The 21,082-nt window shown below is 35.5% G+C and overlaps 1 protein-coding gene across 8 annotated transcripts in view; it reads left to right on the forward strand.

Annotated features, from left to right (window-relative positions):
* The window catches only part of SCAPER (S-phase cyclin A associated protein in the ER), a 503,757-nt gene that overhangs the window by 365,862 nt on the left and 116,813 nt on the right, over positions 1 to 21,082 (forward strand). For all 8 annotated transcript variants that reach the window (XM_012739362.2, XM_012739365.2, XM_012739364.3 and 5 more), the window contains one exon: positions 14,279 to 14,402. In XM_012739362.2, coding sequence (XP_012594816.1) covers positions 14,279 to 14,402 — 124 coding nt within the window. The remainder of the gene's footprint in view (positions 1 to 14,278; positions 14,403 to 21,082) is intronic.

The raw sequence follows: 21,082 nt of genomic DNA on the forward strand, positions 1-21,082 counted from the left end.
ACAAATGACTATAGATACATTGACATAAGGACTGATAGTGAACATAAAATATATAATTATTTATAGTACCAATGCTAAGAAAGATTAAGAGGGAGAAAGGATAGTAAGAAATGACTATATGTTCTGACAATGTAGCTAATATAATGATAAGAGATTAGGAGTGAAGAATGACTACGACATATGCCAAAACATTTTAAGCTGTTTCAGTAATCATAATTGGTGGTGGTATTATTAATATTGGTATCCTGAAACAGTTGTGTGTTGTAATGTAGCATAAAGCAAATAAGTAATTATAGATATTCTAATTCTGTCATCCTCTGTGCCCTTGAAGAGAGCTGTTATATAAAAGATATTAAAGAAAAAAATCCCTTAGTCCAGAAATTGAATCTGAAATATCTTTATGAATTCATAGCTATTTATCTTGAGCATGGGAGAGTGGTAATGGGAAGAGGTTCCTCTATCTGTTCATGGTAAAGGTCTAGAAACAGTGACCACCCCAGTAGCACTGAGAATCTCAAAGGCCAGTTTATGAGTTTGAAATATTATTTCCCATTAAAATAAACCAGTGCTCTTTGGATTACAGGCTGATTCCAGGTCTGGAGTAGGAAATGAGCCTGAAACCTCTGTCATCCTAGATAGAGTGAAGTTCTCAAAGATTACTACGATCTAGTCAAAGGATCAGGAGCCCAAGAGGCAAAGATGGCACAAATTGAGCTTTGATATGAATAAAAATTGCAATGGATTAAAACCCATCAAATATGTGTAAATCCATGAGGTTCAAAAAATTTCCTCATACTTCACATAATCATCCCTCCCCTCAACCGTATGCCCAGCAGCCACCCATCTTTTTATTGTCTATATAGTTTTGCCTTCTCCAGAATGTCATGTAGGTGGACTTACACAGCATATAGTCTTTTCAGACTGATTTGTTTCACTTAGCAAAATGCATTTGAGGTTCCTCCATGTCTTTCTGTGGCTTGCTATTAATAGCTCATTTCTTTTTATTGCTGAATAATATTCCTTTGTACGAATGTGTACAATTTATCCATTCACCTACTGAAGGATATCTTAGTTGCTTCTTAGTTTTAGCAATTATGAATAAGGCTGCTAAGAACATTCATGTGCAGATTTTTATGTGGATATAAATTTTCATCCCATTTGAGTAAATACATTGGAGTGTAATTCTGGGTAATATGATATGACTATGTTTAGCTTCATAAAAAAGTGCCAAACTCTTTTTCCCTAAATGACTGTATCAATTTACATTCCCACTAGTAATGAATGTGAATTCCTATTTCTCCATAGAGCTTTACCTACATTTGTTGATGTCAGGTGTTTTGGATTTTAGCCATTCTAATAAATGTACGTGGTATCTTGTTTTAATTTCTAATCTTTCAATACCATGTAACACTGAGCACCTTTTCATATGATTCTTTGTGATGTATATACTGTATTTTCTTTGATGATGTATCTATTAGACATTTTGCCCACTTTTTAATTGGGTTCTTTGTTTTCTTATTGTTTAATTTTAAGAGTTCTTTGTGTATATAAGTATACACAATAGATGTAAGTCCTTTATCAGATACATATTTTACATTTTCTCCTAGTCTGTGGCTTGTCTTTTCATTCTCTTAACAGTGCCCTTGACAGAACAGAGTTTTTAATTTTAATGAATTCCAACTTAATCAATTTTTTCTTTCATGGATTATGCTTTTGAGGTTATGTCTAAAAACTCATTGTCAAACCCAAGGTCACTTAGATTTTTGCCTTTGTTATCTTCTAGAAGTTTTATAGTTTTGTATTTTACATTTAGGTATATGACCATTTTGAATTGAATTTTTTAAAAAGCATGAAGTCATTGTCTAGATTGATTTTTGTTGTTGTTGTTGTTGTTGTTGCATGCAAATGTCCAGTTGTTCAGCACCATTTGTTGAAAAAACTATCCTTTCTTCATTAGATTGTCTTTCCTCCTATGTCAAAGATCAGTTAACTGTATTTGTGTGGGTCTAATTCTGGGCTCTTAGTTCTGTTACATTGATCTATTTGTCTTTTTTTTCACTGATACCACATTCTTTTGACTGCTATAACTTTATCATAAAACTTGAAGTCAGGTAGTGTCAGTCTTCCAACTTTGTTCTTCTTCAATATTGGGTTGGCTATTCTGGGTCTTTTGCCTTTCCATATAAACTTTAGAATCAATTTATCAGTATCAACAGAGTAACTTGCTTGTATTTTGATTGAGATTGCTTTGAATCTGTAAAACAAGTTGCAAGAATGGACATCTTAACATTACTGAGTCTTTCTATCCATGAGTATATTATAGAATGTCTTTCCATTATTTCACTCTTTGATTCTTCCATCTGAGAAGAATCCATTTTACAGTTTTCCTCCTATAGATTTCATTCATATTTGTTAGATTTATACCTAAGTATTTCTTTTTTGGTTGGGTCCTAATATAAATGGTATTGTGTTTTCCACTTATAGGAGGCTGTTTTTATCAATTTTTTAATATTTTCTACATAGATAATCATGCCTTTTTTCCAAACAAGTAAAATTTTACTTCTTCCTCCCCAATCTATTCACATATTATTTCTTTTTCTTGTCTTATTATACTAGATAGAACTTCTAGTACTGTGTTGAATAAGAGCACTGAGGACATACCCCATTCCCAGTATTGGGGGAAAGAATCTAGTTTCTCACCATTAAATATGTTAGTTGTAGTTTCTTATAGATGGTTTTTAACAATCCATGAGTTTTTGATGATATTTAAAATAAACCTAATTGGTCACTTTCTGAGCATGACAGAACCAATTAAGTTGAAAACTGAATAAATAAAAGGAAAGTCAGAAATGTTTATAGAAATCTGTAGCACTAGGTAATCAATATACAATGGGAAGTGTCTCCTTATAAATTTACTTCATCTAATAAATGAAAGCAAAGTAATAGTGACACTCAGACTTCACATGCCTCCTGGGTAAAAAACTCCACCACCTGTGGCGTTACCAAAAGGAATCAAACCTGAGTCTGATCAGTTCTCTAGATCCAACTGCCACATTTTCAGGAAATACTAAGGAAAAAGGAACATGTTGAACTTCACCATGTATATGTAGTCACCAAACTATAAGGAAAAGAGAAGGATTAAGGGGAAATCTGATTAAAAGACTTGAAAGACATGTCAAGACATATTTTTTAAAGACATAGTAAAAAGTAGCTAAGACTAAGCTATGGATGCACACTTCAGTGATAAAAGCATAATAAGGAAGGAAGTGATCACTATAATGTCAGAATCGTGGCTACTTTGGGAGGAAGGAGAGTGGGATGAAAAAAAGTGAACCTTGTGAACCTTCTCATTAGCAAGATTCTGGACCTGGGTAGTGGTTTTAAGGATGTTTTCCTTATAATAGTTAACTGTACATTTGTGTGCCTTTCCATATCTGTGTTTTATTTCATAATAAAGGTTTTTTAACAAAATATTCTATATGCATATATTCATTCATCTTGAAGTCAGGACTAGTTATCTAGTTTATTTTCATTGTTGCCTATTGCACTTAGCATGGTAGCTAGACATAAGTGGTGCCCAACAAATAATAGTTGAATGAACAACCATATAATACCATTATAATTCAGCTCTTTTTAATACAGAATCAGTAAATTAAGTTATATGTCCTTTCAAAACTGTTTACAGTGAAAAGCTTAATATCATAACTTTTATAAGTATTAATCTTGTCTTCAAGCATAATTTGTAAAGTAATTTTGGCACAATTTAATTTTTAAAGTTCTAAAATAATTTTCTTGCTTTAAAAATCCACTTCAGGGCCGGGCGCGGTGGCTCACGCCTGTAATCCTAGCACTCTGGGAGGCCGAGGCGGGCGGATTGCTCGAGGTTGGGAGTTCGAAACCATCCTGAGCGAGACCCCGTCTCTACTAAAAATAGAAAGAAATTAATTGACCAACTAAAAATATATATACAAAAAATTAGCCGGGCATGGTGGCGCATGCCTGTAGTCCCAGCTACTCGGGAGGCTGAGGCAGGAGGATCGCTTGAGCCCAGGAGTTTGAGGTTGCTGTGAGCTAGGCTGACGCCACGCACTCACTCTAGCCTGGGCAACAAAAGTGAGACTCTGTCTCAAAAAAAAAAAAAAAAAAAATCCACTTCAGGACTTTTAGATACTTTACAATGTTCTCTTTTATGTCTGTGAGTTATTCTTGACAGCTACAAAAAATAAGACATTTTGTTGGTGCAGGGAGTAAGCCAGATTGGCTGAGAATAAATGTTCATGAACAAATCCAAATGAGCATTTTGGAAGTGAAGAATGTGGTTAATTAATGTATTAAGATAGTCCACAGTTGCACATTCTTGAATATTCTATTTGAAACAAGGAAGATAGTTGGCCCTTCATTAGACATCTCTGTGATGCACAGTGTGAGGGTCCATAAAGGATGAATCAGATGAGGATCTTGCCTAGAAATACCCTAGTCTAGTTAACACAATATAGTTTTCAGTAGTTCGACCCAAGTTTTCAGCCTCTAGAATTGGCACATGCAGCTTTCAGATAGGCCACTCCTGCAGGGCCAGGCCTAGATTGCAGGTCTCATTCTGTGAGTGGGCCACTCGCTTGGTGGGTTCATTTAAGGCAATAGAATTCTAAGTTGGATCTTCCTGGTTTTAGATCATCTTTTTAGTAATAACTGAAGAATTTGTTTTAGTTTGGAGCTTTATAAAACAAAGCATAATCAAGAATGATTTAATACATATAAACTATATACCATTTATTAAATCCTTAATGCAAACCAAAGGTATTCAGTGAATTAAAGTATGCCTTGGGGCTCTGGTTTTAACAGAACCCATACTACTAAGTGAAGTATCCCAAGAATGGAAAAACAAATACCACATATACTCACCAGCAAATTGGTATTAACTGATCAGCACCTAAGTGGATACATAGGAATTACATTTATTGGGTATTGGACAGGTGGGAGGGGGAGGAGGGGACAGGTATATACATACATAATGAGTGAGATGTGCACCGTCTGGGGGACAGTCACGCTTGAAGCTCAGACTTGTGGGGGGATGGGGGCAAGGGCATTATGCGCAACCTTAAAATTTGTGCTGAAATAAAAAAAACAAAAAGAATTGGTAATACTCCAGGTCTGGGTATTCTGGTCCAGTCTAGATAATCCTCTTTCCTCATACTAATTCTACATCAATTCCTAATTATCCTCTGTGTTTTGTAAGAATCTATCCTTTTACTACACTTATCCACATCAGGCCTCTCTGTTTCTCTTTTCAACTGTATTTATGTTATTCTAGTATTTGCTGTCCTCTCTGTTTCTCTTTTCAACTGTATTTATGTTATTCTAGTATTTGCTGTCCCTACTTGGCACGGCATTTTGCAGTGTAAAACTTAAATCCATTCATTCTTCCCCACATACATTTTGTGAAATTGCCCTTGGCAGTTGTTTATTGCTGCTCTCCTAACACTGGTGTAAAACAATGGATTTTCTTGCAGTGTTTTCTGAAAAGTCTTAGCTACTGCAAAATGCTATAAGGATTTTGGATATAAACTGTGTGCTTTCATATTATTAAACTCTCCTAGATGGCAACCACTTGGAGCTTTTCTACTTAACTATTTCATGTCTTAGGTGTGTACTACACTTATATTCTCTTACTGTCCTTTTTGTATGTAAATATGTTCCTGTACTTATTGCCAAAAGACTAGGTTTTATGATGCTTTTTCTATCCTCTGTTTTTCAGAGGAAACATTCTCAATGAGAAGACTTAACTACCACAAAAATTCACTCATGTATTCATGATATTTTGCAGCAGAAAATCTTTATCTCAAATCCCTCAACTGCAGTGTGCTTTTGACAGAATGAACAGTGGGGTTTTAATGTCTTCTCAGGACACACTTAGGAATGCTTTGTGTTCGGGTGTCAAAAAGTGCTTCTAGTCTTTTGGCTTTACAATTACAGGGAGAGCAGCCTGGGTAGACCACCCAGGCTGGGTTCAAACAAGTGATCTTTCTAAGACAAGTGCTCTTCAAATACGGGTTGTCTTTCAAACAAGTTTTACTGTGTGGAGAACTTTTTCCTGACCCTGAGATTTTTTGGTCCCCTTGATTTTTTTTTTTCTCATCAGAAAGTGATTTCTTCGTAAAAGTTTATTGGGAGAGTTTTGTGAGCATAAGATTATATAAATGCACATTCCACACTTTATCGATAAATGAGGGGTTTTTTTGATGAAAGCACAAAAGGGCATTAGTACCTAATCCCATGCCACATGTTGATTTTGCTTTTTTATGTTTATTTATGCCTCATGATAGTCCACAAAAGATTTGAAACAAGTAGGAGAAATTCTGTTGACTAAAACAGAAAAATGGAAATTAAAAATCAAGGCCATGGCCGGGCGCGGTGGCTCACGCCTGTAATCCTAGCTCTCTGGGAGGCCGAGGCGGGCGGATTGCTCAAGGTCAGGAGTTCAAAACCAGCCTGAGCAAGAGCGAGACCCCGTCTCTACTATAAATAGAAAGAAATTAATTGGCCAACTGATATATATATAAAAAATTAGCCGGGCATGGTGGCACATGCCTGTAGTCCCAGCTACTCGGGAGGCTGAGGCAGAAGGATCGCTCGAGCCCAGGAGTTTGAGGTTGCTGTGAGCTAGGCTGACGCCACGGCACTCACTCTAGCCTGGACAACAAAGCGAGACTCTGTCTCAAAAAAAAAAAAAAAAAAAAAAATCAAGGCCATAAAAATATACTGAAGGGAAAATAGGATATAATTAAAAAGCTATAATGTTCTATATATTATGCTCAATGTAATAACCCCATATATATTTTTTACAGCCTTTAGGGATCTACAATTTTATATAGTAACTCTACTATAAAGCTATTACTCACAAAACAATGTAAAATTGACACAAAGATAAACAGTTATCAATTAGACTAGGAAACCAGGAAATGTACTCTGCATGTAATTATGATAAAGGTGGCATTTCAAACCAGTGGATAAAAGATGGATTATTCAATAACCTCTTCAGGGGAAAATTAAATTGAGGCTCCTGTATCACACCACACATCAAAATAAATTCTAAGGCCGGGCGCTGTGGCTCACGCCTGTAATCCTAGCTCTTGGGAGGCCGAGGCGGGCGGATTGCTCAAGGTCAGGAGTTCAAAACCAGCCTGAGCAAGAGCGAGACCCCGTCTCTACTATAAATAGAAAGAAATTAATTGGCCAACTGATATATATATAAAAAATTAGCTGGGCATGGTGGCGCATGCCTGTAGTCCCAGCTACTCGGGAGGCTGAGGCAGAAGGATCACTCAAGCCCAGGAGTTTGAGGTTGCTGTGAGCTAGGCTGACGCCACGGCACTCACTCTAGCCTGGACAACAAAGTGAGACTCTGTCTCAAAAAAATAAATAAATAAATAAATAAATAAATAAATAAATAAATAAATAAATAAATAAATTAAATTCTAAATGAATCGATAGTAAATTATAAAATCATAAAATTATCACACACAGTGATAATTCAAGAAAAAATAAATATAAATGGCTAGAAGGTAATACAAATGAATAGTTACTTCATAGTGAGAGTGAGAAAGAACTTTTAAAGCATAAGAAGAAAGTCAGAAAAAAAAGAAAACCACAAATATGTTATTAGGCTACCTGAAATTATTTAGCCTCAATACATATAAAATCCCTTTAAAATAGCATAAGCAAAATAAAAGATAGAAGGTAAATGATAAAAAATATTAACAGTATGCATTAACTCTTTGTCATATTTATAATGGGGGAATCTTTATAAATTATTTTAAAAAGATGAAAACCTCCAATAAAAATCTTAAAATAGTGAATTAAGATAGGTATAAATAGCAACTTTATTTTAGGGAAAAAAAACTGTAAATCTCTACTTTGTACCTTATCCCCAAATCAATTTTTTATTGTGGATTTAAATGTAAAATTTATAAAAGTACCAGAGATAATTTAAAAGAATAGTTTTATAATCTTGAAGTAAAATGACCCTTCCAAGTCTAACATAAAACCCAGATGTCCTAAAGGAAAAGTTGGGCAGATCGTATCAAATAAAAATTAAAAAGTTCTCTATGATCAAAAAACCTTGAAAAGAAATTTAGATAGCAACAAACTAGAAATCTTATTTACAAAATATGATCAAAGAGTTAACATCTGTATTATCAGTAAAGAGCTTTATAAATCAATAAGAAAAACACAAACACCCCAATAGAAAAATGGGTAAAAGGTACACAGTGATAATGTAAGAAAAGATTTGAAACAAGTAGGAGAAATTCTGTTGACTAAAACAGAAAAATGGAAATTAAAAATCAAGGCCATAAAAATATACTGAAGGGAAAATAGGATATAATTAAAAAGCTATAATGTTCTATATATTATGCTCAATGTAATAACCCCATATATATTTTTTACAGCCTTTAGGGATCTACAATTTTATATAAATTTTACAATTTTATATAATTGTAAATTATATAATTATATAATTTTATATAATTGTAAAATCTACAATTTTATATAAATAAACCTGGCAAATAAACACTGAAAAAAAATCTTTTAATCATACTACTAATAAAAGAAATACAATCTTTAAAAATAGTTTTTATTTAGCTGTCAAAGTGGTAAAGATTTGTCCTAATGAGATTGTCCAATATTGGTAAAAGCATGGAGAAAATCTCTTTATGGGAGTATAAATTGATATAAATTGTTTTTTCCTGGAGGGCAGTTTGAGTTTGACAATTATCTACTAAAACCCTTAAAAATGGCCAAGGTGTGGTGACTCATGCCTATAATCCCAGCACTTTGGAAGGCCAAGGTGGGAGGATCGCTTGAGGCCAGGAGTTTAAGACCAGCCTAGGTAACATATGAAGACCCCATCTCTACAAAAAATTTTAAAAATTAGCCGGACATAGTGGCAGGCTCCTGTAGTCCCAGTACTCAGAAGGCTGAGGCAGGAGGATCGCTTGAGCCCGAGTTCAAGGTTGCATTCAGCTATGATCGCACCACTGCACTTCAGCCTGGGCAACAAACACCCTTTCTTTGAAAAAAAAAAAAAAAAATCTTAAAAATGTTCAGACTCTTTTGTTTTATTAATTAATTAATTTTTTTTTTTTTTTGAGACAGAGTCTCACTTTGTTGCCCAGGCTAAAGTGCCATGGTGTCAGCCTAGCTCACAGCAACCTCAATCTCCTGAGCTCAAGCAATCCTTCTGTCTCAGCCTGCCGAGTAGCTGGGACTACAGGCATGCGCCACCATGCCCGGCTGATTTTTCCTATATATTTTTAGTTGGCCAATTAATTTCTTTCTATTTTAGTAGAGACAGGGTCTTGCTCTTGCTCAGGCTGGTTTCGAACTCCTGACCTTGAGCGATCCGCCCACCTCGGCCTCCCAGAGTGCTAGGATTACAGGCGTGAGCCACCCTGCCCAGCCTGTTCAGACTCTTTTACCCAAATTATCATTACTGGAAATTTATTCTAAGGAAGCAGACAAAGTGGTACAGAATGATTTGTTTGCAGCTGTTATAAACATGGGTTATGCTGTTAAGCAGTGTAGCATCTCAACCACCACCCTATATTTGCAGACCTCCAGGCATAGGAGATAGCTCTCCAACTGTAGAACATGAGAATGCCAGATATTTATTTACCATTCTTCATTGCGTCTAGGATGTAGGCATGTGACCAAGGCACAACATATCCACTGCAGACTTCTACTCTGAAACTAATAAAGTAAAGAAGCAAGGATATCCCCAACTCTATTTTTTTGAAAGTTAGAAGCAGCTGTATCTAGCATCTAAAGTCACAGCTCAGACTGTGACACATGGTGCCCAGTGGTTTACTTTCAGCAGACCAGTTTGCTGGTGTGTGCTTTGGTTGTTAGTCCTAGAAGTGTAACTCCTACACCTGAGTTTTCCAAATTCTATGATATTACCCAATAACCTGTAAATTAATTTCCTTTCTATTTAAATCAACCAGAGTGTGTGTCCCCTTTATGGCTTACAACTAAGAATTCTGTGTTTAAAACAGCCTTATTTATAACATTAAAAATAGGACACAACAATAGTAAGAGATCAGTTGAAGTAAATTTTATATAACATAGGATGACACTATTCAGCCTTTAAAAATCATGCAATATTTCTCAGTTTGAATATTTTAATCAGAAAACAAATTTAGAATAAACCATTAGGTACTTAGAAAATGATTGGAAGACTTCTGGATTGACTCCAAAAACAATACCAAATAGATCCATGTGGGGTGCTGCTTGCTCCCTCTAAGGCCAACACACTTAGAAGGAAATAAGCTAATGCCACACACACAACTGCCCCTCACACCAAGGAAACCACACCGTGGGGACCTGCAGCTGGGGGTCAGAGATCGGCACAGTTTACTCCAGTGGTTCTTGACATCCATAAAGCTGGAAGATGGACCCTGGTATGCTACTGCAGAGAAGCCTTACCATCTCCAAACCTTGCTTAATAGCAGCAACAGCCAAGAACCATGGGAAAATAGATGTCTTTGACTCTATTTCAACCTCCAAATCCTGTACAATACTGTGTGCGTAGCAGGGGAATAAAAAGCTTGTATATGCAGACTATCCCTGGAAGGATGTGTAAACCAATAATCATGGTGATTTCTAAGGTGAGGCTGGGAGACATGAGTAAGAGGGAGATGCTTTTCATCATACACCCCTTTTTTAACATGCTCTGTGGTCATCATCACCTATTCAAAAAGTTAGCAAGTTTAATTTTAGTTGTATCTTAGCTCAGCAGTTTTTATGTTTTCCAAGGGAACACACCTCCAGGCCTCTGAGGAATCCTTCAAGGCTCTTTGAGAGAAAAGAACAGGGTAGTGCCCGGGACCCCCCACTTCTGCTTCAGCCGGAGCAACTCTGATTTTATCTGGTATATGGTTTAAGCTTCTGAGTAAGATTTTATTTAAAGAAAGAATTCTGCTGCTCTTTCTAAAAATTAAAAACCAGTATTGTGTGAGAGACTATTAGATGTCATGAAGAACTGTTCATTATTATAATATATATTTATTAAGAAATGGGATTAAAAATATACATTTGTAAGAATAGGAGAAAGACTGTAAGTACAAATAGCAAATTTATCTTAATAGTATTTTACGATTTCTTTGTGCTTCTCTTTCCAAGTTTTATTACAATTATTTTTAAAATTCTTACAAATGTATGTTATTCTTTAAAATAAATAGAAAAGCACTCTTTTGAAAATTTAGACATGTTATCAAATAGATGAAATGGTGCTGATTTACATTTGTGAAGGATAAAGCGTCCAACCAATGTGTCATAAATGTATTACATGTGGGCCAATGTTTACCTGTTCAGTCCTCAGAGAGGTTGGATGAGGCTGGGAACAAGTGAGTCTCCTGACTTCTCCCAACTTAAAGCCCTTTTATCATTTATGCCGGTATGCCATGAAAAAATTTGGGAAGCACTGTGCTTTATTATCCTGGAAATATGCATCTGTAGCATGCTTTAATTGGATTTAATTTTCATTTGTATCTTATTCATTAAGAATAATAAGATTGATAACCCTAACTACCATTTCTTAAGTACTAAACCATGTGCCAGCCACTGTCCTAATTACTTTACATCTGTTATCTCAGTTAATTCTCGTGACATCCCTATTCTGAAGCTTAGGTATTATTCTGGTTTTATATTAATAGATGAGAGAATGCATGCTAAAATGTTAAATTAGTAATTGGCTAAAATCTTGAATGGCAGAACTGGGATTCTAACCTAGGTGTTATCTCATTCCAGTATCTCTACTCTTAACCAATATACTGTACTGTGCCCATTTTTCAGGAGCCTATCAATTATGTGAAGCAAGGTATTTCTGTAGTCATCAGGCAGATGATTGCAGACAATTACAAGTAAAACAGGGGCTCTGTTCACCGTCTCTCTCCCAGTAGAGCATTGTTTCCAAGAAGACAGAGAGCTTGTCTGTCTTATCCACCCAACACAGTGCTTGGAACATCATAGGAACTTAGATATTTGTTGCACGAATGAATATTCACGCAATATTCATGGTGATTCTTAGACCTGTGGTTCTCAACTCTGGCTGCACATCAGAATTGCCCATAGAGCTTTTGACACGTTCAGATGTTAGGAGCCTACTGCATCCCCCAACTAGCATCGTCAGGGGAGGAACCCAAGCAAGCATATTTATTTTAAAGATCTATAGGTTATTCTAATGCTTAGTCAAGATATAGAACCTCTATCATAGAGCAGTGGCTTTCTCACTTGAACATGCATTAGAATTACTTGCAGAACTTGTTAAAACACAGGGTGCTTAAACACAGTATGTTAAAACCCCACCGCCAGAGTTTCCGTTTACTTAGGTCTGAGGTAGAGCTTGAGAATTTTCATTTCTAACAAGTTCCTGGGTGATATTGATGCTGCTGGTCTGTGGATCACACTATTAAGAATTGCTGTCCTAGAGGACTGGTTGTAAAGGACCAAACTAAAACATTTTTACTTAGTACTTAAGCAGGAGCTTTAGTCAGGCCAAAATAAACATCAATGACTCAGGCAACACAGGTTTCAGTCACAGTCTTCAAAACACCCAGGAGAGTGCCATAACCATTGAGTTTGTGCTCCAAAAGTTTCTCTTTCATCATTTTTTTAATCCCTTAGTGAAAAACATTTCTTTGGTCCATTTGACCTTAAACTGTTTAGGCCCACACAGACCACTTTGTACCTTGTAGTAAAGCTGTCCTCATCTGCCCAGGCACTCTGGCCCCATGTCCACACAGCCTCCAAGCAGGTGTGGTGTTCACTCCCCAGACTCTGGGTCCTGTCTCACAGGGAAAGCCTCCGTTCTCTCCTCATGAATGCTGTCTTCTTCAGTGATCTGCCCGTGTGCTGGCCCAGGAGGTCCAGCAACGGGAGCTTTGATAGAGTCTTTTTTCTGGCTGTCATTTGAAGAACCAAAGTTCCTGGATGATATCTAGTCTTAGAGCATTTGGGAAGGGGGCATGGGCAATATACGTAACCTTAACATTTGTACCTCCATAATATGCTGCAATTTTAAAAAAGCAATCATACTGATCAATTTAATGCATGTTCACTGAGTCCATATATATGACTGTAAATTTATGAGTCCATCAAAAGTAAGGACAGAAGGCTGCTTACATGTAAGAAGAATGAATTGCTGGACCACAGACTATTAAACTTTATAGTAAGCTTCAACATATAACAGGGCAAATGCTCCTTATCTTTTTTCAGTATTGTTTTGGCTCTTCTTGGATATTATTTTTTAAAGCAGTTTGTCTAATTTGTAAAAAGAATCCCATTGGGATTTTGCTATGAATTGAATTGGATTGATTAATTTGACATCTTTTCAGTATGAATTCTTCCCAGATGAGAATATTACATATAACTTTATTTTTTTAAGTCTATCTTGACATCCTTTAATGATGTTTTATCATTTTCTTCTTAAAGCTCTTGTATCTTTGGCTCATTTTTTTCTGAGGTGCTTTATAACTTTTATTGCTATTTTAAACTTTATCATTTTCCTATTTTATTTTCTAGTTGGTTATTGCTGACATATGAGACAATTACTGATTTTTGTATTTTAATCTTATAGCCAGCAATACTGTTGCATTTTTAATATATATAACACAAAATATGTAAATATATATACACTATTAATTCTCCAGTAGATGCTGTTGGTTTTTTTTATGTAGATAATATCATTTACAAAAACTATCAACTTATCTATTCATTTCTTATACCTCTTATTTTCTTATAACCATTAGAACAATTATTACTTTATGGAATAGTAGCAATGATAGTGGGGATCCTCATCTTACTCCTGACTTTAATAAAAATACTTTTAAAATTTGATGTTTGCTGTTTTAGGTAATGCCCTATATCACATTATAATAGTTTTCTTTTATTTCTAGTTTTTTTATATATATATATATATATATATATATATATATAAGAAATTATCAGATAGACTGGTAAGTAGGTTTTCATTATCTGCAGCTGCAACTAATAGAAATTAATGAGAGGTATTAGGTACCAGTGAACAACAAGCTTTGGATGAAAATTACAAGCTTTTATATCTAGCTGATGGGCCTTGCACCTAGTAGTATTTAGCTTGGATTTTTTAGAGTCACTTGTATCCCATGCCTGTTGCTTTTGTACCATTCATTTTACGTATTTTTAGTTGTTTGGAGAAGAGCTGCTCAGGTTTTACAAAAGAGGTTTTTCTCTTTTTTTTTAGGTCTCTCTGCAATGCAATCAGTGTTTACAACCTCACCTGCAATAACTGTTCAGAAAACTGCACTGATGTTCTGTTTAGTAACAAGATTACCTTCTTAATGGACCTCCTGATAGACCACTTGGCGGTATGTAATATTATTGTTTTGGGTTAGAAGCAGTTAAGGTTTGAGAAATAGTTCCTATGGAAAAAACTAAAAGAATTAAGCTTATTTACTCTCCAGATTAAAAAAAAAAAAAAAAGTGAAGATGGTTAGGAGAGTAAAATAAGGACAGTCAAAGAAACTTAATAATTTGAAAAAATTTTGTATTGGATTCTCCTAAGTTCCAATCTTTAATGTGTTATAGACTTGTAACACTTGCTAAGATCACAATTTACATGGTTAAACTGGGGTTTTGGACTCATTTGGACCCAGAGCCAAACATCTAAAGCCACAGGAATGAGAGTTGTAGAAGGGATGAGAGTTGGGAAAGCCCCAGAATGTCTCTTGCCAGGTTAAGTGAAGAGGGTCAATTTTAAAAGGACTTTTTGATGGCTATTTAGATTAAAAAAAAAAAAAAAAAAAGTAAACTCTCCTGTCAGGAAGGAGCAAACCTGTTATACTTTTGAAATGGGAACAAGCAGCCAGTTGTCGCCTTAAATTTTACTTGAGTTCACAGATGTTGAAAGAAGTAAGCTCAGTATAATAGCCAAAGGTTTAGGTCTGTCAACTGTAGTGGCCATAAGTTTCCTGGTGAAATTTCTGAGCCCCTGAGGTATTGGCACTAAATCACTCTCAGGCTGCAAGTTTATAACACAGGAGATTTATTTCTCAGAACCTATTTACTTTTACTCAGCACATAGATCTAATAGCTCTTCCTTAAACTGCATGCCCTTTGCTATCTTTCCTCCTCCAACCGGTTAATATACTCACGTTTTGCAGACCTTAACTGAGGCATATTGGTACCTTCTTCATGAAATCTTCCCCAACCTGACTCTTTCCCCAAGTCCAGGTTAAGTATACTTCTATATTATCCTAGGCATTATATCTCTCATAGAATTGATCACATTGAATTGTTTAACTATTTACATGCCCATTTTCCCCGCTTAGCCATAAAATTGATGAGGAAAGAAAGTAACTTTCAGTATCTCCAAGATTGTAATACAGGGCCTGGCACTTAGTAGATTCAGTGCATAATTGAATGAATATATGAGTGAATAAATGAATTTCTACACATAACAAGCTGAAAATCAGAAACTGGATTATGAAGCCCTTACAGTCAGACATACTGACATTGAGAGGGGACATCAGTGAGGGAAAACAAACAAAAATACAGACCTAGACCTGTTACATAGTACAACAATGGCCATTTATAGTGACGACAGTGAGTCATCAATCAAAGGCTAAATTATGTATGGTTTTATCTATAAAAGAAGGCATTAAAATATGCATAAGACATTTTAGCAAAAAATTATATCACAAGAGACTTAACATTGGTCATATGGCCTTGTAGCCCAGGTATTTCAATGTATATTGCATCATGTAATTTTCAAACAGCCTCTTAATGTTATTATTCCATTTCACAGATGAAGAAACTTGAGTCCTAGAGAGGTTACCTTACTCAGGGCTACATAGATGTAAGTCACAGAACCAAGCATCAGTAGGTCTTTCAAACCCAAATTGAGGGTCATTCTACATAATAATCGACTGACACTTTTCAAAAATTTCAGTGTCCTAAAAGACAAGAAAAAAGTGAGGAACTGTCATAGAATGGAGGAGACTAAGAAGACATAACAATAAAGTGTAATGTGGGATCCTAGACCAAAAAAAGGACATTAGTGGGAAAACTGGGAAATTTAAGTAAGATCTATAGAAAAATTTTATTAGCTCAATGTTAATTTCATTTCAATAATTATAGTATGGTTTTGTAAGATGTTAACAGTAGGGGGCACTGGGTGAAGGGAACTCTCAAATTTTGCAGCATATTTATTGATTTAAAATTATTTCAAAGTGAGAATGAAAAAAATCAAACCCCATGCTCTCTTACCATTCTATACTGCATCATCTGGAAGAGTTTACTCTGTGAAACTTATTCTAATGTTGATAATGGCAGAAGAGATAGAATAAATAATGAAAGAGAATGAAATCTGAAATATGAAGGAAATGAACAAGAAGATGTACAGAAAAGAATCTTGGCTCTTCACTGTTTTCTAGTCAAATACTATTTTTATTGAGAGAAATCATATGGGACAGTTCATTTATTCTCTCACTTAATAATGATTAGGAACCTGCTATTTCCAGTTCCAGAGAAGCATAGGATATGATTCCACCCTCTCGGGAAATCCCTGCATAGGAATAATAACAGACATATAGATGACCCGTTATCTTAGTTTGAGCTGCTATAACATAATACCATAGACCAGGTGGCCTATAAACAACAGAAATTTATTATTTCTCACAGTTCTCAAGGCTAGAACTTTAAGATAAGGATGCCCTCATGGTCAGATTCTGGTGAGGGCCCCTTTACGGTTGCAGACTGCTAACTTTTCATCATATCCTCACACGGTGAAAAGAGAGTAAGCTAGCTCTCTTGCCTCTTTTTATAAGGGCACTAATCCTATTCATGAGGGCTCCACCCGTATGACCTAATTACCTCCCACAGGCCCCATCTCCAGATATCATCACATTAGGGATTAGATTTCAACCTATAAATTTTGAGGAGAACACAAACATTCATTCTCTAACACTGCAGTAAACGGTGTGATGGCAGCCTGTTGGGGCGCTGTGGGAGCACAGCGGAGGCATTCAGTAATTCTGCCTGGGACATCACAAGGAGGGACATTTCAACTAGTTCTTAGCTTCTCATCATAGCTATCATTTATAAAGTGCCAGTCGTGTGCCAGGAGCCTACAAGCACCTTGATCATTTCCCTCTTCTTTAAAAGCCCTAGGTTCCTTTGAATAATATCCCCTTGCTTGTGACCTCAAGGTTTCTTGACACTCAGAATCTTTTAATCTTTCAATGGATTTGAACACACTCTGTTTATTCTGCTCTGTGAATCTTGCTCAGTTTGGAACTGGGATCCTGGGACATTTGTTTGCCAACCGTTTTATCCCTCCTTTCCTTATGTGTGACATTTCCTGGGTTTTGTTTGTTTTTTCCCAGTTCCTTTTGGGCTCTTTATTTTACTGCTGTTCTGATGTTGCTGTTGTGACTGGGTTTGTGGCAATGAGCAGAAGAGGATGTGCTTCCTCTTGGTAGTTGGTGATGGTGATTTTTATGTTTCTCAAAATCACTTAAGTGCATTTCACTTAAGTATATTTCCATTTTTCTTGCTAACTGGTGGTAATATATGTGTAACTAAAATATGGACCACTAACTTGTTAGTATCCATAAATAAGGGATTAAAAAATAGTCATTGACACATTTTCTAGCAGGAATAGAAAAAAATCATAAAAGAAGCTAATTAATTGTGATCTAGTATTATTTATAAGACACCTGATTATCAGATACTTCAGCATTTTTTTGTCCTTTAGTAAACCCAGATGGTTTAGAAGACATTTTTCTTCCAATCCAGCTGCTTGGCGTTTGTTTTAGCACTCTTGTATCTCATTTTAATTATTATTTGCAAAGCACTGTACAAATGCCAGTGTGACAGAGGTGAATTGGACACAGTTCCTTCAATCTAGAAATGCACAGTTAACAAGGGAAGAAATTGCATACATAAATATTAAGGACTATGAGAAGCTATGAGAAGTTCTGTAGCCCAAGCAACCTAGTAGAGTACCTAGCACATAATAGGTGCTTCTTAAATGTTTGATGAATGAGTAAATTCTAACTTGAGAAATTGCAGAAGCTTTTGAGAAGAAGTTGGTTTTGTTTATACCTTGAATGTGAGCATAACTTCTACAATACTGGGTTTATAATTTTTATAAAAGATAAATTAGTGATGTGACACTATAAAAGTACATGCTTTTTTCCCCTTAAGTATAGATGCAAAGTAGATTTTTTAAGGTAAGCTCTTGGGAAGTTTATTTACAAAATAAACTTCCCAAGGTTTATTTTGTAATAACCTAGGCAGGTTTCCCTAGGAAATAATACTATAATATATACTTAAAAAGTAATGAGAATACGTGTATGCTATATGTTTTCTACCATTTAAAAAAATCAGTGAAATTACTACTGAGTGCTTTGAAAATAGATTTATAGGCTTTTAATGTTGGACACAATATAAATAGTCCAATATACTGGTGAGCAAATTGAGACGTAGAAATGGAATCACATAGCTGCCTAGTGGCAAAATCATGACCTAGACCCTGGTTTCCTGAGTCCTTGTCCCAGACTTCCCTTCCTATAGCTAGAGTGATATGTCCTCACCTTATTAAGTTGACAAATGAAATAAAGCAACATTTTTGTGACTTCAATTTTATATACATTTAACATTATTATACAGGTAGGATATACTGAAAAAGCATTTAATTAAAAAATTTATAATTTCTTAATGTTTCATTGCATTTTGAAAGGCATTAAATATTTTATTCACAGTCTTATTTTTAATGCATAGTGACATGTTCTTTATGAAATATTTAAAGAATAGGCTGATAAGTTTTATGTGGTATTTTCTGCCCAAGGAGATTGTTAATTGAAAAGTTGTGTACAAACCTTAAATAATTGATATGATACTATTGAATCAAAGAAGCTGTTGGTGAACTCTTCAGAAGTGACAAGCCCTGGATACAAACAAAGGAAATCTAAGTGCAACCTTACAGCAAGTAGATCATTTTTCACTTAGTCATGTGCAGAACCATCCAGGTGCCTGTTTGATTTTCATTATAGCAGCAAAGCCTGGAACTCTCCATTCACCACATTGTTTTCTTTATACTGAGGAGTCAGAATATGGACTCCATAATTACATGGGAGCAAAAATCTTTCAACACTACAGGTGACAGTACTCTTCCTGATGCCAAATGCATCTTGTTTCCTTCTTTCTTCACTATGTGACACTTGCTCAGCCTCTCTACTATACCTTCCCTTTCCCATCATCAAAAATGTGAACTGTTCATTTCTGTCATGCCATATGCTTTATTGACACACAGAATTTCAGAACTAGAGAGGACACCTTCATAGTATCTGGTCTATTTCAGTCCACTTGTTTTACAGATAAGGACAATGGACCTCAACTAGTTCAACCTCTGTGGATAGCAATATAGAGATACCTCAAAGCGATACAAGTAGATCTACCATTTGATCCAGCAATTCCACTACTGGACATCTACCCAAAAGATCAAAAGTCACTTTATGAAAAAGACACCTGCACTCGAATGTTTATAGCAGCACAATCACAATTGCAAAGCTGTGGAAACAACCCAAGTGCCTATCAATTCATGAGTGGATTAATAAAATGTGGTATATGTATACCATGGAGTACTACTCAGCTTTAAGAAACAACGGTGATATAGCACCTCTTGTATATTCCTGGATAGAGCTGGAACCCATTCTACTAAGTGAAGTATCTCAAGAATGGAAAAACCAGCACCACATGTACTCACCAGCAAATTGGTATTAACTGTTCAACACCTAAGTGGATATATAAGAGTAACATTTATCGGGTGTTGGGAGGGTGGGAGAGGGGAAGAGGGGATGGGTATATACAAACACAATGAGTGAGATGTGCAACGTTTAGGGGATGGACACGCTTGAAGCTCTTACTCCAGGGGGAAGGGGGGACATGGGCAATATATGTAACCTTAACACTTGTACCCCCATAATACACTAAAATTAAAAAAAATTAAAAAATAAGAGGAAAAGGATAAGATACTTGCCAAAGTTCCACAGTCTGTTACCAATATAAATGGAATGAAAGTTCAGGTCTCCAAAAATCCCAACCTAGCATATTACTTTTTGTACTGCTAATTTAAATTTGGTAAGAACAGTTAAGTGATACTGTGTGTATACAGCTTTACTCATAAAGCTACATTCAGAATTCAGCTAGTAAAAGAATATGGGTCAGGTTATAACTCTAATTGCCTTTCTACTACAGTCACATGAAGTATTAATAGTATCATCACCATCACCATCATTATCACCTAAAATCATTAATTGACCACTTGAGGAGAAACTGACACATCTTCCATCATAGTGGAGATTTTATCACAGCACTTTCAAATATTTATAGGTAAGGCAAACAAAATTATTAAAGATGTAAACAGTTTCAATAAAACAATAAACAAGCTTGGTTTTATGCACATAGAATCTTATGCCCCACATTAGAGAATATACATTCTTTATAAGCACATATTGAAAATTTATAAGAATTATATGCAAGGGCATAAAGCAAGTCTTACCAAATTTTAAAGAATCATTATAGTCCTTGCCAGAACAATTAGAAAAGACAGGGGAATTAAGTGCATCCAAATGGGGGCAGAAGAGATCAAACTCTCACTCTTTGTCAATGATATGATATTATATCTAGAAAACCCCAAGGATTCAACCAAGAGACTCCTGGAATTGATAAATGGATTCAGTGAAGCCTCAGGATACAAAATCAATACACACAAACCAGTGGCATTAATATATGCCAATAACAGTCAAGCCGAAAATCAAATCAAAAACACAGCACCTTTCACAGAAGCTTCAAAGAAAATTAAATTTCTAGGAATATGTTTAATGAAAAAGGTGAGAGAGACATATAGGGAGACTGACAAACACTAAGAAAAGAAACTGTAGAAGATGTAAACAGATGGAAAAATCTACCATGCTCATGGAATGGCAGAATCAATGTTGTTAAAATGTCCATACTACTTAAATTGATGTACAGAATTAATGCA

Source organism: Microcebus murinus, chromosome 6 (assembly GCF_040939455.1).
Source record: "Microcebus murinus isolate Inina chromosome 6, M.murinus_Inina_mat1.0, whole genome shotgun sequence".
NCBI lineage: Eukaryota > Metazoa > Chordata > Mammalia > Primates > Cheirogaleidae > Microcebus > Microcebus murinus.